Here is a 27,213-nt window from a genome sequence, read left to right as displayed (position 1 = left end):
CCTTGCCGCCCCCGCTGAGCCCGCCGCCCGGCCGCTCACGTGTGCGACATGAATTCCCCCCCCCCCCCCACCTTCATCTCACAAACTCATCCCACCGCCCGCACCCTTATCCTCATCCCGCTGCTTGCGTACGTGCGTTACTTATATTATTGTTATCACACGTTATCATATTTTATCACATGTTAACGTACGTATATTATCACTGATATCATATAATTTTCCGTTGTCGTGAAAAAAACTGCAAAATAACCGCCCGGGTTTCGAACCCGGACCCACCAGCTCCAACGCGAATTAATTACCACTAGGCCACCCCGACCACTTGAGTACTAGTAGTTATTTTCACCCATTTAACTTTATAAATAAATATAAAAATATTTAAACCGCAGTATACTGGTCATATTATAATATCATTAGGATACTTATAACTTGCAGCTGCGTACACAAATAATATCGATGAATACACCATATAGGAGACATTAAGTAGGCATTAGTGAATAACCGTTATTAAGTCTAATAATTGTCGCAGGTATTGACACGTCAATCAAATAAATACAACAATATATTGCCATTAGATAAAATGCCATTAGGATTATTCGATATTCGCACGACTCGTGTCGCCAGGATGTGATATACTTATTGATATTAAAATAAACATTTATTACACTAAAGGTTTTATTTAATGAATGTTAAGATATTAATATATATTATTCACCGGCTCCGTTCTTAATAGCCGCCTCTCACCATCATCCCCTCCAGCTCTTCTAGGATTCACGGGTCAAACCTTATTCAATTAAATATACTGCAAAACCATTTATATTGATTGACAATAAGAGACATTAAGTAGGTATATTTTGGCGCTGTCTCGATATTAGGAATAGATCAATTAAGAGACAATAGGTATCCTGGTTCAATTAAATGCCCATTTTAACGATAGTAAAATTGCCTTTAGAATATTCTTTAGTCACCAGGATGTCGCATACATACTTTTAATAGCCACAATGGCATTTATATTGATTGACAATAAGAGACATTAAGTAGTTATTAGTGAAAAAACACATTAAAACCGATATTAGTACCTTCTGCCGGACGTATACAATTAAATATCAATTTTTCAGTATTATCTGCCCCACTAAAATCGCTCTTACCTATTAGTGATCCTTGACTGAAAGAGCCGATAGTCTTTTAGTCCGTCTACTACGTTACACCGTTGTGCACGTATACGCTCCGTCTTTAAAATTTTTAGTGAGTTACAAAGTGTTTAATATCTTTTAAATCAGTACGTTTTAAACCGGTGTACACGTATACGCTCCGACTTAAAAATTTTTTTTTTAAGTATTTATTTTCTTTAAAAATTATTTGCTTTTAACCATGGCTGGTTCAATTGGAAACATGGCTGCATTATACAAGAAAAAATTTATATACGTTCCGCCTACGCCACCGTCCGAACTCATTGAATCTGCAAATTTCACGATCAATTTTACTGAACGTAAGTTTTTACATGTCGGTCTGAATCCTACAGAGAAATTCGATGTGTCCATACTAATAATTACACCTTCGCGTTTCGTTAAAATATCTGTGGACCTCTTAAGACGTATTTTTTCCCTGATGGGGAATATATTGTCGTTTATTTTGGATCAACCGCAAAAATACAAGCGGAATTTATTTCTGGAAACAGAAATTATTTCGATGTCTAGTATGGTGTATCAAGGGGAAAATATGCTTGTCATCGAATCAAAAACACAAGCCGGATGTCGAGTATTGCTAAGTCGCACAGATTTAATGCAATTGCAATATTTAGAATGGTCGATTAACGAAACAGTCGTTCGAAAGTCAACCATTATACGACCACTTGTCTTAAAACAGTTTGAGACTATGGGTAATTATTTGGACCAGGAATTTACCAAAGTTGATTCACCACCAAAGACACCCGAAGAAATGATCGTTTTTATCAACAATTTAAGTGATGATAAAATTATTGGATCCACTCCTAAAGAAGACATTAATTTCATCAGTCAACTGAAAATGTATGCTTCATCTCAATTAGCTGAACAATGGGCGCAACGATGGAATGGAGAAATGTCACCAGAGGTAAATCTATAAATTATATCACTTTTAAAAAATATTTAATGTATAATTATTATTTTATAGTTATTCACCGAATCTGAAATGAGGCTCATTTCACCCCCGAGATATTCGAGTATGTCTCCAATGCACGAAGACCTTTCACAAGCAAGGGTAATTTATAATTTATAAATTAAAAAAAAAAAAAAATGATACAATTAATAATTATAATAATTATTTAGGTAGCTGACGAGGAACGTGGTATCGATGAATTTTTAACACAGGCGACATGGGCACCAGCTCGGAAAACAAAACTATTGGTAAATTTCACATTTAATTTTTAAGATGAATATATATTAACAAATAATTATTTGTTTAGCCTATTGATGATCCTGGCAGTCTACCCGCATCGTTTGATTCAGACAATTTTGCACAGCCCCCTCCGTGGTATACAGCGCCTCAATATATTGAATCTTCACCACCAAGTCCTGCAGTTGATGAGAATGACGGTCCAACGTCTTTCAACCTCTCACCATCATCCCCTCCAGCTCTTCTAGGATTCACGGGTCAAAAGTTGGCAAAAAAAAAACCATCTATGCGGAGCGTAAAACGCAAACTATTTTAATATTTGTACTAAATTGATGTGAAAATAAAAATCAAGCGTGATACTTAAAACAAGTTTTTTCATTTATTAGAATATAAGGCACAAAATAGTTATAAGGTATAAAATATTTACAAGGTATAAAATAGTTATAAAATATTTACAAGGTTTACAATTTTCTAACATCGCCACTAAACGGGTTGTAAGTTATAATCTGGTCATGTAGTATTAAACAATATGCTGCAGTTTTTTCTGGTATAACTGTATCCGTTTCAAATTCAATACGTAGATCTATGGTCGACGACTTCACATTATCGTTTTGACGTGATAAATCAACTACGACGATTGGAACGTAGTTTTGAAAAATGTGTTTTGATAATAATGGCTCGCAATAATCTCGCTCATAATACGATTTTTGAAAGTCTGTATAGGCCTTATACAAAATACTAGTTGTATTATTTTTAAAATCTGCACGAAAGTCTTCGTACGGATACACTTCAGAATTTAAGTGGACCTTAAGGTTTTTTAGTTGACAGTGATCGAATCGCCCAGCATCGTTTTCAATATTTTTTTTTCGATCTGTTTGTAACCCAAACAGTACAAATCTCGGTTTTTCTAGCAGGCTACTAGACTTTACCGTCCACGAATGAGAAGTATTTCTAGGAAGTATCGGATATTCGCACAGGTCCCAAGTTCTGAACGCACACGATAGTGTTCTATGTGAATCCATTACTTTTATCAGTCTTAATTTTTCTTTATCACTGACTTTGATAATAGGCATCTTCCAAGTTAGTTTCTATACTTAGTATTTTATATTATGTATAAATAGAGATTAAAAATCTAGAACTTAATTTAAAAATATATAAAAAATGTTTTCAATGAAATGGAAAAACTTCTTGTACTCGTTAAAAAATTGTCAAAGAAATATCACCAATCGCTATATCTTAACTAAACTTTACTAAAAAATTCAAATGACAAACTTAGCATGCTACTCGATATTTCACCACTAATAAGTCAAAATTAATTGTAATATGTGTATATACCTAGTGGGAATTAGGGAATGTTTAAATGTTATTCGTTTATATGGTGATAAGCATAGCGTTACGCAAAATCGGTCAGAAATTAAAAATATCCGTACCTAACCCATTGTAAATAATGTACATTGCATGTGATGAGTAATGACTATTATAATAATGAATAGTTTTAAAAGTTATAAGTTGCACTTAACACAGCTAGACAGCTAGTTATTGAATGAAATGGTTTCACCACAATATGAACCGTCTAAATCGTAAGTGGATCAAAACTTGTTTTAATATGAGGCTATAAAGGCCACCGTGGTTTCTGGTTGGACACAATAATAGAACATACCACAATTTAATTTAATTTTAAAAAAAAACCGAATGATGAAAATATTTTTTTACTTACACTTAATGTGGGACTGGAATTAGGCCGACCCGATGATTTCATAATTTAACTTAGATGAATATACGTATACCTAGGCGGGGAAATGTGGTATAGGCATGAGTGGTGCTTTTGGAGATATAAACTCAAATGTGTCGTAAAAATTGCACGTGTGTATTTGTTTGAACTGCTTCATATTAGAGAAAAAATGTCCACATGCATTAGTAGTATAAAATAGACAATTCAAACACACAATGGACCTGATCCCTGATTCCTGATCCCTGATTCCTGATCCCTGATTCCTGATCCCTGATCCTTGCCGCCTGATTCCTGATCCCTGATTCCTGATCCTTGCCGCCCGCTGAGCCCGCCGCCCGGCCGTTCACGTGTGCGACATGAATTCCCCCTCCCCCCCAACTTCATCCCTCAAACTCATCCCACCGCCCGCACCCTTATCCTCATCCCGCTGCTTGCGTACGTGCGTTACTTATATTATTGTTATCACACGTTATCATATTTTATCACATGTTAACGTATATTATCACTGATATCATATAATTTTCCGTTGTCGTGAAAAAAACTGCAAAATAACCGCCCGGGATTCGAACCCGGACCCACCAGCTCCAACGCGATTTAATTACCAATAGGCCACCCCGACCACTTGAGTGCTAGAAGTTATTTTCACCCATTTAACTTTATAAATAAATATAAAAATATTTAAACCGCAGTATACTGGTCATATTATAATATCATTAGGATACTTATAACTTGCAGCTGCGTACACAAATAATATCGATGAATACACCATATAGGAGACATTAAGTAGGCATTAGTGAATAACCGTTATTAAGTCTAATAATTGTCGCAGGTATTGACACGTCAATCAAATAAATACAACAATATATTGCCATTAGATAAAATGCCATTAGGATTATTCGATATGTTAATTTCGAAAGTCAGTGATAAAGAAAAATTAAGACTGATAAAAGTAATGGATTCACATAGAACACTATCGTGTGCGTTCAGAACTTGGGACCTGTGCGAATATCCGATACTTCCTAGAAATACTTCTCATTCGTGGACGGTAAAGTCTAGTAGCCTGCTAGAAAAACCGAGATTTGTACTGTTTGGGTTACAAACAGATCGAAAAAAAAAATATTGAAAACGATGCTGGGCGATTCGATCACTGTCAACTAAAAAACCTTAAGGTCCACTTAAATTCTGAAGTGTATCCGTACGAAGACTTTCGTGCAGATTTTAAAAATAATACAACTAGTATTTTGTATAAGGCCTATACAGACTTTCAAAAATCGTATTATGAGCGAGATTATTGCGAGCCATTATTATCAAAACACATTTTTCAAAACTACGTTCCAATCGTCGTAGTTGATTTATCACGTCAAAACGATAATGTGAAGTCGTCGACCATAGATCTACGTATTGAATTTGAAACGGATACAGTTATACCAGAAAAAACTGCAGCATATTGTTTAATACTACATGACCAGATTATAACTTACAACCCGTTTAGTGGCGATGTTAGAAAATTGTAAACCTTGTAAATATTTTATAACTATTTTATACCTTGTAAATATTTTATACCTTATAACTATTTTGTGCCTTATATTCTAATAAATGAAAAAACTTGTTTTAAGTATCACGCTTGATTTTTATTTTCACATCAATTTAGTACAAATATTAAAATAGTTTGCGTTTTACGCTCCGCATAGATGGTTTTTTTTTTGCCAACTTTTGACCCGTGAATCCTAGAAGAGCTGGAGGGGATGATGGTGAGAGGTTGAAAGACGTTGGACCGTCATTCTCATCAACTGCAGGACTTGGTGGTGAAGATTCAATATATTGAGGCGCTGTATACCACGGAGGGGGCTGTGCAAAATTGTCTGAATCAAACGATGCGGGTAGACTGCCAGGATCATCAATAGGCTAAACAAATAATTATTTGTTAATATATATTCATCTTAAAAATTAAATGTGAAATTTACCAATAGTTTTGTTTTCCGAGCTGGTGCCCATGTCGCCTGTGTTAAAAATTCATCGATACCACGTTCCTCGTCAGCTACCTAAATAATTATTATAATTATTAATTGTATCATTTTTTTTTTTTTTTAATTTATAAATTATAAATTACCCTTGCTTGTGAAAGGTCTTCGTGCATTGGAGACATACTCGAATATCTCGGGGGTGAAATGAGCCTCATTTCAGATTCGGTGAATAACTATAAAATAATAATTATACATTAAATATTTTTTAAAAGTGATATAATTTATAGATTTACCTCTGGTGACATTTCTCCATTCCATCGTTGCGCCCATTGTTCAGCTAATTGAGATGAAGCATACATTTTCAGTTGACTGATGAAATTAATGTCTTCTTTAGGAGTGGATCCAATAATTTTATCATCACTTAAATTGTTGATAAAAACGATCATTTCTTCGGGTGTCTTTGGTGGTGAATCAACTTTGGTAAATTCCTGGTCCAAATAATTACCCATAGTCTCAAACTGTTTTAAGACAAGTGGTCGTATAATGGTTGACTTTCGAACGACTGTTTCGTTAATCGACCATTCTAAATATTGCAATTGCATTAAATCTGTGCGACTTAGCAATACTCGACATCCGGCTTGTGTTTTTGATTCGATGACAAGCATATTTTCCCCTTGATACACCATACTAGACATCGAAATAATTTCTGTTTCCAGAAATAAATTCCGCTTGTATTTTTGCGGTTGATCCAAAATAAACGACAATATATTCCCCATCAGGGAAAAAAATACGTCTTAAGAGGTCCACAGATATTTTAACGAAACGCGAAGGTGTAATTATTAGTATGGACACATCGAATTTCTCTGTAGGATTCAGACCGACATGTAAAAACTTACGTTCAGTAAAATTGATCGTGAAATTTGCAGATTCAATGAGTTCGGACGGTGGCGTAGGCGGAACGTATATAAATTTTTTCTTGTATAATGCAGCCATGTTTCCAATTGAACCAGCCATGGTTAAAAGCAAATAATTTTTAAAGAAAATAAATACTTAAAAAAAAAATTTTTAAGTCGGAGCGTATACGTGTACACCGGTTTAAAACGTACTGATTTAAAAGATATTAAACACTTTGTAACTCACTAAAAATTTTAAAGACGGAGCGTATACGTGCACAACGGTGTAACGTAGTAGACGGACTAAAAGACTATCGGCTCTTTCAGTCAAGGATCACTAATAGGTAAGAGCGATTTTAGTGGGGCAGATAATACTGAAAAATTGATATTTAATTGTATACGTCCGGCAGAAGGTACTAATATCGGTTTTAATGTGTTTTTTTCACTAATAACTACTTAATGTCTCTTATTGTCAATCAATATAAATGCCATTGTGGCTATTAAAAGTATGTATGCGACATCCTGGTGACTAAAGAATATTCTAAAGGCAATTTTACTATCGTTAAAATGGGCATTTAATTGAACCAGGATACCTATTGTCTCTTAATTGATCTATTCCTAATATCGAGACAGCGCCAAAATATACCTACTTAATGTCTCTTATTGTCAATCAATATAAATGGTTTTGCAGTATATTTAATTGAATAAGGTTTGACCCGTGAATCCTAGAAGAGCTGGAGGGGATGATGGTGAGAGGCGGCTATTAAGAACGGAGCCGGTGAATAATATATATTAATATCTTAACATTCATTAAATAAAACCTTTAGTGTAATAAATGTTTATTTTAATATCAATAAGTATATCACATCCTGGCGACACGAGTCGTGCGAATATCGAATAATCCTAATGGCATTTTATCTAATGGCAATATATTGTTGTATTTATTTGATTGACGTGTCAATACCTGCGACAATTATTAGACTTAATAACGGTTATTCACTAATGCCTACTTAATGTCTCCTATATGGTGTATTCATCGATATTATTTGTGTACGCAGCTGCAAGTTATAAGTATCCTAATGATATTATAATATGACCAGTATACTGCGGTTTAAATATTTTTATATTTATTTATAAAGTTAAATGGGTGAAAATAACTACTAGTACTCAAGTGGTCGGGGTGGCCTAGTGGTAATTAATTCGCGTTGGAGCTGGTGGGTCCGGGTTCGAAACCCGGGCGGTTATTTTGCAGTTTTTTTCACGACAACGGAAAATTATATGATATCAGTGATAATATACGTACGTTAACATGTGATAAAATATGATAACGTGTGATAACAATAATATAAGTAACGCACGTACGCAAGCAGCGGGATGAGGATAAGGGTGCGGGCGGTGGGATGAGTTTGTGAGATGAAGGTGGGGGGGGGGGGGAATTCATGTCGCACACGTGAGCGGCCGGGCGGCGGGCTCAGCGGGGGCGGCAAGGATCAGGAATCAGGGATCAGGAATCAGGCGGCAAGGATCAGGGATCAGGAATCAGGGATCAGGAATCAGGGATCAGGAATCAGGGATCAGGTCCATTGTGTGTTTGAATTGTCTATTTTATACTACTTGCATTGTTTTCGCAACACATTAGGTTTTAAAAAAAAGTTTTTATATAAAATAATATTACATGTTTTATATACTAATAGCTTTCGCGCTTCGCTCATAAATCCAAATACCAAGTGTAATACAAAAATTCTGAAAAACAACAGCTGAATACAATATTTATATTTATTAGTGTAAAAAGTTTCGTGAACATTTTTTCTTTTTTTTTTACAATATTGTTGTTATTTTAAACGTATTTAACATCAGAAACTGTGTTATTTAATCCGATAAACCTATATAGCGAACAAAAATAACGTCAAGTTTAAAGATAACAACTCTATGCGTAAGTATTTTAGTTTTAATTAAGTACACAAATGGAAATCATTAAGCATTCTATTCTGATTTAATTTATAACGGTAAACATTGTACATAATGTTATATATATATATAAACTAAATATTTAAAATACAATATAATATATACAATTTTAAACAATACAAAATACAATACAATTTCATATTAAAACATTAATTATATCTTACTGTAGTCAGTTACTGGGTTGCAGTTATTTGATGCAAACCAATTGACTTGTACAATTTGTATAATTTCAAACCTAAGTAGGACGTGTAGTAGCCAGTAGGTACATCATCAACTGAACAAATCACTAAGTATTTAAGTATTTGTATTTAAATCTTACGGATCACTAATGATTCACTGAAGCCCGAATAATCAAAAACATGCATTACCTCGTTGTTAAAATATACGTTTGTAATGTAAAATCGTCTGTTTGTTAACGTTACATATTAGTATATTACAACTACGTAGGTACGTCAATAGTTGATTTAAGTTATTTCCAGAACAATTACACCTCGTTTCATTAACATAAAACATATTAATATGCTACCTCACATTTTATCCCTTTTTGTGTTTATCGCTTTATCAGTTGTAGCTGCCTATAAAATTCATTATTCTCTATTGTTATTTTCATTTTGTACCTATGTTTTAAATTTTAAAAACAGTTTTTCACACAGGAATTTTAAAATCCATTTTTTACCAATGAAAACTGTTGATCGGATATATTTTAATTTGACATTTTATTTCATTTTCTTAGTCGAAATAATATTAAACTACTAGACTCGTTAGTTCAATTGAAATTAAGATTCGAGTATGTAAAAATAATATAGGTACTCTGGCAACAAAGACAAAACTGTTTACAATTATATATCAAATAGGTAATCTATTTTTAAAAGAATTATAGATACCATTTTGTTCGTTATAAATGCAGCGATTACCCTTTAGTATAGTAAAAACCTTAATATGCAGTGTTATTTTCGTTAACCAATAAAATTAATCATCAGTGAAAAATGAAGTATTTAATTATAATCGATAAGAGTATAATACAGTGTAATCTGGACAAAATGTAAAACACTATCAATAGTTTATATTGATAAAATATAATATATTATATTGCATAGATAATCTTGGTTTATAATGTCACATTGTTTCTGTTGTAAAAATCAAACATAAATGTCAAAATCCATATTTTAGTTCCTTGGGCTAAACTGTTATGGGGAATATATTTTAAGTAATAATTTTACGACTATCTTTTTGTTTTCATTTTATTCAGTGCCCTATACATTATACCATAACAATGGCAATTCAGTATTATGGTGTATGCTCACATTTTTTCTTCAATCCAACATTAAACGTACTTATATACGTCGTGTGCCATAATATATAAATATTTAGTTGTTCTGGAAAACGATTAAGTTTAAGATAAGCGTAGAAAATATTTCACTATTTCTTAATCATGACTTTTGTATGTAAACGATATTTTTAGGGTTCGATTTACTTGGAGAACACACTACATCGTGACATAAGATATAAACATACATATAAATTAATATGAACGTTTGTAATTAATTGGAAAAATATAAAAACTCTGAATCTAGGACATATTTTGACACCCGAGAAATTTGACACCTAATAATAGGACAATTGACACCAGCTGATAGGAAAATTGACACCGAATATAAATGTATATAATATAATACATTATTATTATTACTGAATAATCGGCATTAAGCTTATAATATAATAATTCAAATGTTTATTCTGATAAATTGTTAAGGTCTTGTAAATATTAATTTTTTTGATCTTAAGCCTGGCATCTATGGCCATTAGCCATGTGTACGTTTTAATGGCGGTAGGGGGGGGGGGAACACGTGTGTGTTGGGTTTGGCAGAGTTTTTGATTGGGCACCTGTAGGTATCTGCCATGCCCAGGTGGGGGATGGCGGCACTTGTTCTCCGGACACAGTGACTTGCCTGAAGAAAAATGCCACCCATGACCAAGGAATCGGTCCGACATCGGCTGCGTTGCAACCGACGCCTTAGACCGCTCGACCGCTCCGTCCCCCAAATATTAATTAATATAAATAGGTATAAATGATAGGTAATAAAAATAAACATAATCAAATTTAATGTTTGATTACATAATAATATGCATAACTAAATAATCAGCGTTTCTAATATATTTTCAAACAAACACATAAATATAATCATTTGTCATTAATTTTGTTTTAATCATTTCAATTGTATCGGAATATTCTGAGTTCACATCGAATGAAACTTGTGAATATGTTGATTTTAAACGAAGCAGTTAATTTTAATTTTTAACGGACGGCGATACGGATATGCATTATAGTTGGATAACGAACAGAGTATAGACACTAACTAGTAACTATAGCCTATAAGTCTTATTTAGACATTAACGTATAAGTACTTACTTCTTCACGGTTATCGTAATCGTAATCACTCGGTGTCAATATCGTCCGTGTTTTTAAAATATCGGGCGGAGGAAGTCCGATATCGACAAAACCGTCGGGTGTCAATTGTCCAAATACCAAAAACTTTACATTCCTTGTAAGAATTATTTCACTAGAAATTTTCTTTCTCGATGAATGTTTAATTTAACCTAACCTACATAGGTTTTCTTGATATTGTACTTTCAGAGTTTTCAACATTGAAACGATTTTAGATTCTGAGTAAAGTGATGAATGTATTGATTTTACAATGATGATGACGTGTGTTTTTTTTTTATTTTGTGTCTCTGTAAAACTGCTTCGATTTTCAACTTCAGTATCTTTTTCGATGGGAAATGAAACTTTAGTTGGTGCATTGGGGTAAAATTCCCAGTAGTTTCAAAAGTACCGGGAAAAACAAATAAAAAATTAAGGGAATTTTTACGCAATACATATTGCGGGTTTTCAACAAAATCGTTTTTTGGTTTTTGGTGTCACTCTACTGCAAACGACCGTAGAAGATATATGAAATGTTCTCTGATTATTTGCATTTTCATTTTCTATACACCATAATTAACTGTTGAAAATATTTTGACTCTTTTTGAGCTGTTTACGGACATTGTCAGTTTTCAATTTTATTAGGTTTTTTTTCTATAGTTGTCAATAAAATGTTATTTATTTGGTAAAAATGCGTGAACATTTAATACAAGGCTCCTGATATATTGTTACAATAGCAGTTGAAAAATATTAAAAATACATAGGCACTTACTTAAGATTACAACAATATTGCAATGATGGAAAGATCAGATATACAGAACTATAGAAAAAGCGTAGGTATCTTTGCTGTGATAATTTCATAGCTAAGGTACGAGCATGTATAGAACCACAAATATGTCCAACATGCGGAATCCTGTTATTATTTTAACATATAATATTTTATTAACTGAATATTTCCAATATAGACAGAAAAAATAACCATAGTTATCCTATCAATCATACGATAATCTGTCATGGAAATGAAAAATAAAATAATTCATAGGTATTCTACAACAGACGGAACGACACAAAAATAATAAGTGACATATTAAAAAATAATAATAATTAAAAGAAACTATATCAATAGCTAAATCATTGTTGTTAAATCTGTTGAATAATATTATAGAATACATCAGTGCTTCTCAACCTTTTTTTTACGATGACATCCCAATTTAGATCCGTAAAAATGGCAACACACTTGAAACGGTTAATGGATTTTTGAAAAATTAACAATTATAGAGTAATATTATGTAAATAATTAGAATGGACTATCTTTACAATTATTTTTCTTATCTATGATTTGTTTCATTACGTCATACATGGTTATATAAACAATAAACATATATAAACTAATATCATAAACTATAAGAATAAGATGACCGTCTGTCATTACATAAGTGGGTAAAAATAATTAAAAATTTGAAATTAATTTTAGCCCAATAAAGTACAAACTATAGGTAAAATGATGTAAATTGTTTTTTTTCTAAATTTAGCTAAGTCACTGAAATTGTCAAGTACTGAAAATGTTTACAGTTGAACATCAGCCATGGCGATGGCTTTAGGCTTATCAATCAACAATGTTAAACGTGAATTTTGTGCACTGTAATCGTATTTAACACCTACATTATTATAGAACTGTTTGCATTTATTTTTTCATTAAAAACATTTTTACTAGTAAACCATTTTTGATAAGTTTATCAACTGCAAAGAGCATGCGACGCGAGTCTCCAAACCGTGGAAATTCTAACGTGACTGTCGCTTGTCAGATGTTAGTGTTCTTGAGTAGGCACGCATAATATTGTAATTTACTTCCTTTACACATATACATGCTGTTTTTAGTTTCCTTTCGGATCGACTTTAAAACATTGACCTATCTGTTCATCAATTCATTATTCACCTGACGTTGCAACCAACTTTATATAAATATAAATTAACCTCATGTTCACATTGATCAAATCGGTCCGTTGGGTTTAAATAAGTAGCACTACGTTTACGCACCACTATAATATATTATTGTTTGGAAACGGTGTGACTGGTGGTTAGCAAAAACAAAAGGCTTTTGTTTGTTAAACAAAAGAAAAAACACAAATGGCTGAAAGATTTTTCAGTCACTGGGTGTATGTCTACACCATCGCAGCATTGCACTGGGAATTTGATATTATCACTTATAAGTCACTGCAACGTGGCCATTGACTTGAAGCGATTATTTTAGCTCATCAACTTGTAACATTAATAATAGTTACAAATCGATTAATAAAAGAATGTTCAATATACATTCTCTCATCAATCACTGTATTTTTATTGTTGCTTTGTAACAATATAAGTGGCTACGGTAAGAACGAGCGACGCAGAAATGTTTAAAATATCCTATATGACATCGTACATCAAGGGGCATCCCAACACCCCCCTTTTTAAATTTAATAATCAGATGCAATCAAAGCACCTATATATTAAATAATGCAATGTTTAATAATTTATTTGTACGTTTTAACGTAAATTCTAGATCTACAGTGAGGTCGCCTGCAGTAACCTACGGTGCCCCCTCCATCCAAAAATCTACAATGACACATATCATAGATAGGTAAGTTAAGTGATCGGCGCTAACTGGTACGACTATACGAGCATATTAGGTATCTATTTCATACAGTTTTTTAATAACTTAGATACTATAAACAATTAAACATTTCCTACTGTGGATGTATTTATTGTACTATTACTTACATGTTGTTAAGTTGTCATGACGATATTATCACAAATTAATGTGCAAAAATATAATAATAAAACGACTATCTTGTCATGGTAACACTATTGGGACTCCGTACCTATCACCTACCAATAAACTTGAATCCGTCAAAAATTCAAAGAAACAATTGTATACACCTCTGAACCTCAACCTACGTCAAGATATTGCTATCACCAGAAGGAGAATCAGATACACTTTTGCTACGCATTCGTTTCGAATGAGCAAAGATCATCCACCAATATACAATACATGTCATACACAAATCACATTTCACAATAAATATATTACACACACGTATTTGAGGAATGCCCCATATACGAACCTATATACGCACAATAAATTATTGTCTCCCGCACAACAGGACGTCATCAAAGGAGTTCATCTCAAAATGAAATTTGAGTTATAACTAACAAACTCAAACTAATTATTTATTATAAATATTAAAATATTGTTACACTATAAATGCATGAAAAAAAAATGTTGATTAACCTTAGTTATTGAAGCCGGTAAATTCTTAAACAAAAAAATTCAAAAAACAGCTATATATATTTCACTGATACAGTGATAGGTACGAGATTTATAGTTACGTTTGACCGTTGAATTCACTACTATGTACGTAGACTCGTTTCACAATAAATATATTGTCATGACTGTACTTACCACAACTCCCAGGACGTACCTTTTATACTGACATGGTGTAGTTTAGATTCATTGGTCCGAAATGTATGAATTGTTACAACCCACTTCCTTGTAAGGTATATACTCCGTGGGTATTTAAAGGGGTAACAGTTGTTATAAAAGGTGAATGACATCATGTAACAAGTGAATTCCAATAATAAATTGTTAATGATTTAAAAATAACAAGTAATGACATTATTATCAAATTACAATGTTATTAATATTGAGGTTTAGTATTCACTTTATACATTATAATTCTTACACATTTTTTAATTTTATTTATTTTTCAGTGTTCTAATGTTATAAATGAATGCATAATATTTACGTCAATATTAATGAAAACAATATTCACTGAAAATAATTTCAATAAAGTACTAAAAACAATACAATTTAATTTAATTTTCAGTGTTATAATGTTATAAATTAATTCATAATGATTACGCCAATACTATCGAAAACTATATTCACTAAAACTATTTTCAATAATAAGCTAAAATTAATAAAATATAAGTTTATTTATCTGTAGTTTTTATTATCCATATTCCTTTGAGACACCTTCAAATCTGACTCCAAAATCCCATTGCTTTGTATTGGATTATAATTTACTGGTATGGAATACTTGACAATATTTTTTAACTATGACTCTAGATGACCCTGAAAATTGTTTAAGAAATAATAAAATAATAAACCTAATCCGACGCACAAAATTAACACAAAACAGAACACGCGTCATATGTATTAGGAACTATAATAAATTATAACCACCTTAGAGCATAATATGCATATACCAATTAACATCACATATGTGATTGACTGATGAAAGTATAATATAATAATTGAAAATATTGGTTTACATATATAACTAGAAAAATAGTGCAAATCTGACATCGATGATTAAAATATGACAATATTTGGAAATACTTAAAATATTAGGTACTATCAATGGAAAGTATTATTTTTGACCCAACATTTTGGTATATTTATTTAAGTATATCTGATAGAAAATGTCTTATTGCATATCAATTGAATGAAGTTTTGGATCCACTACTCTACTTTTAACTTTAAATAGGTACATATTTTTAATAAGAAGCTAGGTATTAATTTAATACTCGAAAATTTTACATAAAAATATTTAAATAAATATTCAGTTCTAGGTTTTAGAATTAAAAAACAAACTGGGTTTCAATTTAAAAGTATGCGTACATAACAAGTTGATAGTTGGTACATAATATTATACAAACACAATGGGGAAAAAGAAACAGCAATTCAAAATATTTAAATTACACGTATCTTTAATTTTCTTTTTAATAAAAAATTCTTATAAAATAATAAAGAAATAATTGTCATTGTGTATATATATTTTATTATATCGCATGCAGTGTTATTTATCAATGTGACGAATTAGGATTAAGTAAAAACATCTCAAAATGTAAAGAAAGAGTGTATAGGAATAAACTTTGAAGAGGACAGAGATGAACAATAGTTTATCATTTTAGTATCAAACATACGCAATAAACATATTTTAAAATAACATGTTTAGGTTATATAATATTATTTACAAAATATTTTATTATTTGCATTGCAAGTTCTTTCAAATGTATTAAATTCAGCTTGAATATTATATCCTTACAAATTCGACTACTATTCTTGATATATTTTAGAATTTTAGATAATTGACTAACTCATAATATTTATTTATATTTATTTTCTATTCAATTGTATTGTGTACCTACCTATGATTTGGAAAATGTAAATATATACACATTACACAATATATATTTTTAAATTTTACTGTTTAATATGTACAATATTTATCATCATATTATATAATATTATAATGTAAATACGTATAAATGTATGCACCATTTAATTTCATAATATAAAACAGTGTAAGTATACAGCAGAAAATAAGTTTTTATCCATTTAGTGTGATCAACTGATGCATAAAATAATTAAATAGTTTATTTCGAATTGAAGAGTTTAGAGGTAACTGATTTCATATAACGTCAATATGGACACATAATATTATGTAATATGTTTGTGAAATAAATCAGTTTTAAATGACAGAAGTAATAAAATGTTAGTCTCAAATTAAACATCACTATTTCAAAATATTCAATCAACATAATAATATTTTGACGGTGTTATATCATTTTAGTTACGAAAATGCTCGGGAAATGACGTTATGAACTTGTATGTCAAACTAGATTGATTATTAAAAATACAAGAACACTAAGTTATATGAAATATAAAATTACATTTGGTGGTTGATTGTTTGTAGAAAAATGACATCTGTGTTACTTTGTAGATGGTATTGATTTTGTTATTTTTTGAAACATCGTAAAAGAGAATATAGTGTTCTTAAGAATTCTTTAGTGAGAAAATTTTATAAATCTTACTTAAATTGTTCTTCTTACCATTTCTTTTCCTGGAAAAAAACCTTTTACATTTTATTGATTTCAAAACAAACATAAATTGGTGTTGAAAGATAATTTCAGTAAAACTTATTATTTCATCAGCAGCTTCAGTTACCCACACAATAATCATACCGGAATTGTTTTACATGTTATAACTTAAATATAAATGTTGGACGTAATTGCATTTATTCAATTTAAGTCTTATAACTTTCTACGCCTCATTTACATGACATTGTCATACTACATAGACAAATTGGAATAAAATAATTTTATTTTATTGATAATAATATAAACGCATATACTATTACGTTATTATTACCCATAAACTCTAAATACAATGGATAATAATAATTACCATGGATTATTTTATATAATTATAGGTACTTATGATTAAACTGAAACTGATGACAAGTAATTTTTTTTTTTATATGTATTTATTTAATGTTTAACATATTAACATGTTATAATGTTAGAACATTTTATATTTCTTACGTTTGATATTGATTTTATTGCTTATGAAAAAATAAAAAAAAAAAAAACAATAAAACGTTGACACTATAGGTAACCGCTCTACTGTTCAGTTGTGTGGTCGAGGGTATCTCGCCAATGAGTAAGTCACTGTGCTGTATTTGTTATACGTGGATTCAATGGTAAAACATTGAATATGAAAAACAATTTTCAGCGTTGACGGTCAGACAGCCTATACATCAAAGTACCTATAGATACCTAGTTTTTTGATATTGCTATTAACGTAATTTACTGTTCTTTTTTTATTGTTAATTAATCCGCGGCAACTTAGGCCATTGGGTAGCTTATAACTGTGGGGGAGGGTGCTGTAGGTTTTTGTAAACACGTGTGTTTTTAGTTTGGTAGAATTTTCAAGTGGGCACCCGTAGGTATCTGCCATGCCCGGGTGAGGGACTCCTCTCTCCAGACACCATGATTGCCTGAAGATATGTGCCGCCCAAGACCGAGGTTCAAACCGGCGACGGTGCGCGTCGCAACCGACGCCTTAGTCCGCTCGGCTACTCCGTCCCCCAATTTATTGTTCTAAATTAGTATTACGGTTAGGTTAGTTAATTTTTTTCCATAAATATTGAATTTACTACATTACTAATATTTATTTAGTACAATAATATATATTTTCATAATTTATTTTTGTTATTGACTTTTTGGTCAATACCACCTTATCATGGAATGGTGCGAATAGTTTAAAACAAGGGTGGTATTTAATGCGATAACAAAATAGGCAGCCCCCATGGCAGCACCAGTTTAGGGGTGGTAAATTTCGAATAAATCCCCTCTCACCTCAAAAATTAATTTTAGGGTCAGTGTAAATTATATTTGCGTAGGGTGGTAAAAAACCTAAGATCGACCATGCTTATAATTAATCTAAATATTTTTAAAATAACATTGTGTTCCTGTATAAAATATAATAATAATATTATATTATATTAAAAGTTTCAAGTACCTACCCTCTAATTATATTTTTAAATTACAATAAAATAATTACAGTTGTGATCTTTTGTTTAAATATTGAACTTCGTCCAAATTTGAAGTTCAAATGTCTATAAAAAAAATGTACTATTTTGTAGTTACAATATTTTTCTTATACAGTTTTTTTTCACTATAAACTACCTATATAAGAACGATAGTATTGCAATTATGAAGCCTTACCGCATTAGCAATACAAATTAAACTTTTTATAAATTTTAACCACAAAATTATATGCAAAATTACACTTACAAAAAATGTCATCAAAATCGGCCAAACCGTTCTCAATAATTGATGAAATACTATGCAGTATACATTTTTCACATTTTTCACATAATTCACACATTTTGGGTTGCCTAAACGTTCTGTAACTATTTACAGATCGGTTAAAATAATAATATAATGATAAGAAAAACACATTCTATATTTGGTGTTATCAAAAATTATGGTTTAATTTATTTGGCAACCACGGTTATCAATAATTTAATATTTCTTTATGCAACACTAGCATAGTTTACACATAGTTTACACAATCATTAAAACCTTACAGGGCCGGTAACAAATGTACAGACTGTTGTTTATGCAACCCGGCCAAAGTGAATTCATAATATTTTCAAACGACAATGTTTTGATTCCGCACACGACCGCTGCGCAGGGAACCCACCTCGCGAGTGAGCAGTTTTATACCTACGTATATTTATATATAGATTGTCGAATTTTACTTCTCGGAACAATTCATACCTACACGCCGATAAAACACACACAAAAGAAAAAAAGGTCAGGGTGCAGGTAGCTTGAAACCCAATGGCCGCCGTGCCATATATAGGTATACAGCTTACACGTTTATTTTAATTATTCATAATAACTAATTATTTATTCACTTTATCGGACTAAATTTATGTCTATGACACTCACAAAGAATGTAACTTTCTGTCGGTGAAATAATTTTTGAAATCGGTCCAGCAGTTTTTGAGTTTATTCGTTACAAACAAACAAATCTTTCCTCTTTATATAATAGTATATATAATATATATATATAAAAGTATAAATTATTAGATTATTAGGACTTTTAAGATTTTACATCCCAATAGTACCTACCAACTAGATCCACTTTTAAAATCACCCACAAAATGGAAAATCAACATAATATCTTCGTACAATGCATCGTGTATAGTGTATACACAAAGAAAATACACACTCATCATTGTAAAATCAATACATTCATCACTACGCACAAAATCTAAAATAAAATAAAATAAATTCTCAGAAATGTTATTATTTTAGCTTTATAATTATTTTTAGCTAATGATTACAACAGTAGGTATAACGACTATAATTTCAGCATCGCAAAATAATTAACTTTGTTTTTATAAAGAAATACGACGGTTTATTATAATAAATAATAATGGTAATAAAATAGTCTTAAAAATATTTTATTATAATATGATCCCGTTCAAATTTTAGATACGATTTGTCGAAAACCTATGATTTAAATAGTAAATAATAAACAAGACGTATTGAATAGATAAAAGTACTAATAAAATCGGATTAAATCGTTTTATTTTTAATATCTAAATATAAATTCACTTTTACGTTACGCACATCAAAATAGTTCTCACACATCAGTACATCACCATTACCGTATTTGATGCTACAAAACCAAAAGTAATTTAAACGAAACTACTTTTATGACTGCACGATAAAAAATAAATTACCCGTGAAAGTGAATAATTTTTTCAGATTTTACCCGTAATATAAATTCTCTGTTAATGAATTCGATATCATTTAATTTCAAAATAATAAAATGTGGAAGATTATATTATAATTATTTACAAGTAATACAAATATATAGGTATTAGACAGAAATTTGATTTACTTATTTATAATATGCATGATATTAATTTCATCAATTTTATAATTTTGTCAAAAATATACAAGTTAAACTAATACCTTTTCGAAACAATATATTTATTGATACTTATAATATAGTAAGTTCTTATACACTACACGTGCGTTTTGTGTATTTGGTGACTACCTAGTAAGTAGTAAATATAAATTGTAATGTATCTTAGTTTTATTAGAAACTTTTACTGTAAGATAAATATATTATATAATACTAATACTTGCACGATTTCGTGTATTATAAAATCCTAACTACAAAAAAATATGCAAATTAAATATATTGATGAAAAAAATCTTATAATTTATATCAAATATTCCTATATCATATCCAAAAAAAATATATACCTAACTAAGACTAATTTCCACTTTTAATAGTTTATTTTACAGTCATAAAATTATAAATTTTAATCATATTTTAACAAGAAAATAGAAAACTTTTTTACTTCTATAAGTGAAAAAAAAATCAATAAAATAAAAATATAATTAAAAAAGAGTAATAATGTAAAATAAATTAGGTTATAAAAATTATTTTGTAGGATGTTCTTGACGTCATCTTTGAAATCAGGACACATCCTTTTTAAATATAAAGGATTATATTAAATTTAAAATGTTAAACGTTAAAATATAATATTCAGATTTCATAAATTTCTTCACAGCCTCTTGCATTTACATTAAAAACATCAAACGCATATATTTCATATTAATTGTTGACCATTAATTATTTATGAACTCGTAATAGATATTTAAATCATAATTAAATGAAAAACATAATTCTGTGTATAAAATAATTATAACTAATGACTACAATATCATTTTAAATGACGGGCTTAAAAAAGTTTTCCGCGTATTAAACATTTGAACAGCTAAATAATTAAAAATATATAATTGAAAGAACTTATATTTTCACATACCTCGCTCAAAATACCAAGGAAACATAATAATATTGAATATGCATGAAAGTTACTCCACATTGAATTAATAATTCCTACATTGCAAATCCCCAGAATTTTTTTTTAGAAGATTGATTTTTTTTTTTTTTAGATAGAAGATATATTAAGGTATAAATGTGTAACGTAGGTACCCTTATTTTGATTATGTTATATTCACGGAATATTCAATTTAAACATGGGACAAAAAGTTTCGAATGGCTAAAATAAAATCGATAGAGCATTGCGTTGACAAAGTTTATTTTTCAATACAGCCGCTAGTGGTTACAGATGTACCTATATACCGGACCGTCTTTCCTAATTATCTATTGACATGTGAAACATAGCGTCGTGATTATTTCCAGTCGACCGTGGTTGTATTGAAAAAAAAAATTAATGACAAATCACCGTGTTCCTATAATATAAACCTACTAATTATGATATTATTATAGTGTTATCTTCACGTATGTACAATGTACCGATACGTAGTTTAGAAAAATAGTGTACTTTTTAAAAATAATGAGATACATTCAATCCCCGCCTCATACTTTCCCACCACAAAATGACTCAAGTGCCGCTATCGGGCCAGTTAAACGTACGACAACAACAATACAATACACAGGTATACCGTGTCTCGATTGATAAAATAATATTTAAACCATATTGTTATAATGTTGGCGGCGCGTCGGTTACGCACTTGTTTGCACCACGAGTCGACGCTTGGAGTTAAGCAGTCGAAATGCGACAAGAAAATAACAGACAGCCAATAATAGGTATCGAGCCGTTCGAGTTTGGTCTTAATAACAATAACAACATCTACGACAACCGTGCAGGTGTTGCGGCGATGTCGGCTGACCGGCAAAAAAGGCTGTATAGGTCTTCTCGCACGGCACGATGGTCGTCGCCGCGGTATACCGCGTCCTACCACGACCATCGTACCGGACGAGCCGCGGAAGTGCACGGACTGTCGGCCGCCGGCACGCCATACTGTATACTACGCGTACTTTATAGTTTCTGCGTATATTGTGTATTGTTATGTGTGTGTGTAGGGCACACGGACGGACGGACGGAGATGGATCCGTTTCCCGGCGTCGAGAGCCTTTTGCCGCGGGCCGAGACGGACCGGAAACTGCTTTTGCTAAGACGCCCGCGAAGACATTATAATATATACATTTATATATATATTACGCAGCGTCCTTTATAGTATATACATTGCGCGACGGGTCGCGTATTGCGCACGCGACCGGAAACGTCGGCCGCGGCCGGTCTTATCGCCGACGTATAATCTCGTCCGTACACGCGCAAGACGCACGCCCTAACGTACACTTCGCCCGCCGCCACTTCCGCGAGCGCCATCCCGCCGACTTCCGTTTCTAAGCCGGCCCGCCACCGCCGCCCGATTCGCGTGTCTATCGGTCGGTACCTACCTATATTGTAATATTATCGTTATTTGTTACCAATACCTACGTATATATATTACAGTACACTATACGTATAGGAGTCGCGACGGCGATATCGGAGGTGTAAACGCGTCTCTTTCGCCGGTATTATAATAATAATAATATATTATTACGACGATATTATTATTGTTATTGTCGTTATTATTATTATATTATGTTTTATGCTTATCTGACGTATACAGGCGACGTCGTCCGCGTGACAAACGGAGCGATTCGGCCCATGACATTATAACAGTCGCGATCTCGCGTGGTGGTGAAGACGCCTATAATAGGTATATAATATTTGGTATAGCTGATATCATTAAAATATGGATACAATAACTCCACCGCGCCGATGAGGAGACAATAGCTGGCCATCGTGTTTTCTTCGACGGTATAATATTTAAATTCATCAACAATTCGTTGCGAATTGTTAGAAACACTTTGGTGTTTGAATTCAACGATTTTTTTTTTTTACTGATTTGTCAAGGCCTTCGTCAGCAATAGTGAATAAATTAGCCTACTTTTTCTTAAAAATAAATACCAGTTATAACATCTTAAATCTAATGACAATATTTAGGTACGGTTTTTACAATTTTCCGATTGGGTTTATTTTTTAAACAAACGTGTTTATTATATTGCTTTGGTATTATCTTCATAATATGGAGATATTATCGTCGATGCATTGTGAAAATTAATTATTAATGATTTTTCCGTTTTTGTGCTATTCAGTATATTATAGTTGATGGCAGTTGTTAGTTTTTTTTTTACCTTACGTATTTACTATAACATTTCACTCGGTAAATTAAAACTACCTACCGCAAAATATAAAGAAAAAAATCTATTAAAATTAAATGGACGTTGATTAATTTGATAGTCGTTATACCTACCTACTGTGTTCTCTATTGAGACCACTTTGTTGTTATAATAGTATTATTTGCATTATGATGGGTCAATGTATAAAACTGAAGTGGATTTTGTGGTGGGTTAAACATATTTTAATAACAGTTTAAATTTAATCAATATCCTTCAGAGTATGTTGGGAAAGTAATATACAATATAATAGGTATCCATAGGTACCTATATAATTTATATGGTCACTAAAATATGAACATCGAACACTCAGCTATAGTAAGGACTTTTCTAATATTAAGTCCCAAAATAATATATCATGAAATAATTATTGATCATATTATAGAATATTATTCATTCATGAGGTAGGTATATATTATACTGTTTTGAACTGTTACCTATTGGGTATTAAATAACACCTACGTGTAATAAATAAATAATTGCATGTTAAGTGTAATCTACGTACTTGCGTAGTTTTATATAATACCTATTTATCACAATTTAGTATTTACAAGGATACGCAGGTATTTAAACTAATACAATATCCACAATGTTATATATAACAGCAATATAATATGAGTATAATGTTATCCAGGTTGAAGGTTTAACAATATATTTTAAAAACCGTTATGCTACGGATGTATTCATAGTTAGCTGGTAGGTACTTCAAATATTATAAGAACATCATAAAATTATTCAATCAAAAAGTTTTGTAGTTTTACTTTGAGTAGGTAGGTAGGTAGGTAGGTAGGTACATAAAATGTTTAATAAAAGTAAATCAATTATGAAAAAAAGTAAATATTGAACAAAATAACTTGGATTATAAACTTTATTTTTAATAATAATAAACCATAATCTTAATAACATTAAGTACCATTATTATAAAACTTTGGACTATAACTCAATAAAACATTATATGAAGTAAATTATGAAATTTATCGTGTTTATGTGATTCAGCTTGTAACAATCACAAAAATCAAAATACATAAATATTAAAAACGTGTAAGACATATTATAATAGTTATAAATGTTATAATATATTCATACTTTACTGTTGATATTTTAAAATTAAACATTATTTCTATACTGGTAATATTAGTAAACGTTATCATAGTATAATTATTTATAATTATAACGTATTTAATTAAGTGTCTACGTATTATAGTGCAACAAATAAATCTCTATGAAATATTAATAACTCTAAGACGTAAGTCTAACTTTGTTTAAAAAAAAAATGGATTCTTGAAAATCATTCATCTATCATTTATAGTATATTTTCTTTTAGTTTATTATTTATTCAAGCAATATATGGAATGGCGTCGATGTGGTAGGTCTGGTAGGAATTTGAAATATTAGAATGATTGAAACATAATATTTCTAAGTGTCTTCATAAATCATAAGTATATGTTTGATAGGCCTTGTTTTGAAGCCTATGCGTTCCAAATCTTGTTTGGAAAATCTCAGATTTATTATTATGTTTATGTATTTATAACTTAGATCATATTATACTATGGATGGATCCACAGCATATTAAATCAATACAAAAAACCGTTGCGGATATCAGCTACGAGTCACCGAATTAGGTGGGCGATATGCGCATGCACAACGCGACTTCTCGCATATTTATCCACAGATACCTATTGTACCTATGGATAATTATGGGAGGAGTTGCATTGTGCTTGCGCACATCGATCACCTAATTCGGTGACTTGTCGCTGTATCGGCAACAAAATCATACGCTGTAGCTACATCCATAATATATGATCTAAGGTTTATAATGAGACGTTTTGATGTACAGTCGTTGCCAGATAAATTGAGACAGCGGCGGCAGCGTGAAAACGGAAAACCAGTGGTTCTCCGTATTTGAATATTATTACTGAAGATGCATCAATAAACCAACAATTGTCACAACAATTATTTTACGATATTAATTTAGAATCAAATATTCTGATAATAATCTTTTTTTTTTTTTAAATAGCCCTCGGCAACATAGGCCATTGGGTTTAGGTACATAAGATTAAATTACATGTTTAATGTTAAATATGAATAAACTATTGAGGACTTAATTTTAAATTTTTGGTTGAAGGTTTGGTGCTCTGATGAATTGGATGAAGTCGGCTATGGCTTTGGGTTGATTGTCGAGTATTTCGGCGAGTGATTCGGACAGGTTGAGGCTTGATCGGAGGGTGCGGTATGTACGGCATTCGGTGAGTATGTGTTTTATGGTGATTTGGACGCCACATGTTGTGCATATTGGAGGTTCTTCCTTGGCCATTAAAAAACTATGAGAGATTTGCGAGTGGCCAATTCTTAGTCTTGTTATGATGACTTCAAATTTTCTTGGTGTTTCGAAGGGAAATATCCAGTTGTCTGTGTTGTGTTTTATTTGGTTTAGCTTGGTGGAGAAGGATAACCATTTCTGATGCCATCGTAGATGACATTTATTAGTTATCAGTGCTTGTATGTCCCTGTATGATATGATGTTTGAGGGGGACGATAGTGAAGAGGTGATTGCAGTTTTGGCAGCTAGGTCCGCGCGCTCGTTTTCAATTATGTTGGAGTGTCTGGGGATCCAGAAAAGTTTGATTTTGAAATTATTAATTTTTTGCAGCGTGTATATTTCGTTTTGAATATAAAGGCCAATGTCTGATGGGTTATTAGTATTTTTGATGTTATTGATGGCGCTGAGGGAGTCAGTAAAGATGATGGTGTCTTGGAGCTGATGATCAGTTATTAACTCGAGGGCTTTGATTATTGCGAATGATTCGGCAGTGAAGACTGAGCAGGTGTTAGGGAGTTTGTACATAAATTCAATGTTATTCCAGACAACTGCAGCTCCGACCCCGATTTGGTTTTTGGATGCATCCGTGTACATTTTTTCGCATTTTATGTTTTGTATCAAGTGGAAATATTCTTGTTTATATATTGAAGATGAAGTGTCTTTTTTTTTTAATACGGAGAGTTCGGTGTTAGTTTCATTGAGATATATCCATTGGGGAGCTAGGGGAGGTGAATAGTTAATAAATCGGAGATGACTAGATTGTTCTCCTGAAGTAGTGTAGATAAAGTTTTGAATTTTGGATTGAAGTCGAGTGAAGGAAGTGTGCTTGCTAATTTTAATTCGTGATTTAATGTTATTTTCAGTCTTCTTATGTCTAGTGGAGGTGTACATGCTAAGTTGTAGATACTGGGTATTGGGCTTGAGCGATAAGCACCGATTGACATACGAAGTCCGGCGTTGTGAATGGTATCTAGTTTTTTTGTAATTGATTTACTAGCTGTTGTCCAAATAAATGATCCGTAGTCGAGTTTAGATAGTATGAGAGACTTGTAAATTGTCAACAGTACATGAGATTTGGAACCCCATGAGGTAT

At 31.5% G+C, this 27,213-nt stretch overlaps 3 protein-coding genes and 1 pseudogene across 3 annotated transcripts; 2 read left to right on the top strand and 2 right to left on the bottom strand.

Annotated features, from left to right (window-relative positions):
• The first annotated feature begins 172 nt into the window (after positions 1 to 172).
• On the top strand, positions 173 to 3,088 carry LOC132943249 (uncharacterized). The gene is made up of 4 exons (XM_061012141.1): positions 173 to 2,088; positions 2,149 to 2,235; positions 2,304 to 2,381; positions 2,441 to 3,088. Exons 1-4 carry the CDS (start codon positions 1,369 to 1,371, stop codon positions 2,684 to 2,686), a joined length of 1,131 nt encoding a protein of 376 aa, XP_060868124.1. The 5' UTR covers positions 173 to 1,368; the 3' UTR covers positions 2,687 to 3,088.
• LOC132942777 (uncharacterized) lies at positions 2,832 to 3,443 on the bottom strand. Its single transcript, XM_061011416.1, has one exon. It carries the CDS (start codon positions 3,441 to 3,443, stop codon positions 2,832 to 2,834), a length of 612 nt encoding a protein of 203 aa, XP_060867399.1.
• A 1,539-nt stretch (positions 3,444 to 4,982) lies between these two features.
• On the top strand, positions 4,983 to 5,616 carry LOC132942776 (uncharacterized). Its single transcript, XM_061011415.1, has 2 exons — positions 4,983 to 5,147; positions 5,206 to 5,616. Exons 1-2 carry the CDS (start codon positions 4,983 to 4,985, stop codon positions 5,614 to 5,616), a joined length of 576 nt encoding a protein of 191 aa, XP_060867398.1.
• Positions 5,360 to 7,371, bottom strand: LOC132943396 (uncharacterized; annotated as a pseudogene).
• Between the last annotated feature and the right edge of the window lie 19,842 nt (positions 7,372 to 27,213).

The sequence above is a fragment of the Metopolophium dirhodum genome, chromosome 4 (genome assembly GCF_019925205.1).
Source record: "Metopolophium dirhodum isolate CAU chromosome 4, ASM1992520v1, whole genome shotgun sequence".
NCBI lineage: Eukaryota > Metazoa > Arthropoda > Insecta > Hemiptera > Aphididae > Metopolophium > Metopolophium dirhodum.
This window is presented reverse-complemented; position numbering and strand designations above follow the sequence as displayed.

Coding starts and splice junctions, on each gene's coding strand:
- LOC132943249 (XM_061012141.1), top strand. CDS start 1,369: ATGGCTGGTTCAATTGGAAACATGGCTGCATTATACAAGAAAAAATTT. Junction 2,236..2,303: donor AAGACCTTTCACAAGCAAGG/GTAATTTATAAT, acceptor ATAATTATTTAG/GTAGCTGACGAGGAACGTGG. Junction 2,382..2,440: donor CTCGGAAAACAAAACTATTG/GTAAATTTCACA, acceptor TTATTTGTTTAG/CCTATTGATGATCCTGGCAG.
- LOC132942777 (XM_061011416.1), bottom strand. CDS start 3,443: ATGCCTATTATCAAAGTCAGTGATAAAGAAAAATTAAGACTGATAAAA.
- LOC132942776 (XM_061011415.1), top strand. CDS start 4,983: ATGCCATTAGGATTATTCGATATGTTAATTTCGAAAGTCAGTGATAAA. Junction 5,148..5,205: donor ATACTTCTCATTCGTGGACG/GTAAAGTCTAGT, acceptor GGTTACAAACAG/ATCGAAAAAAAAAATATTGA.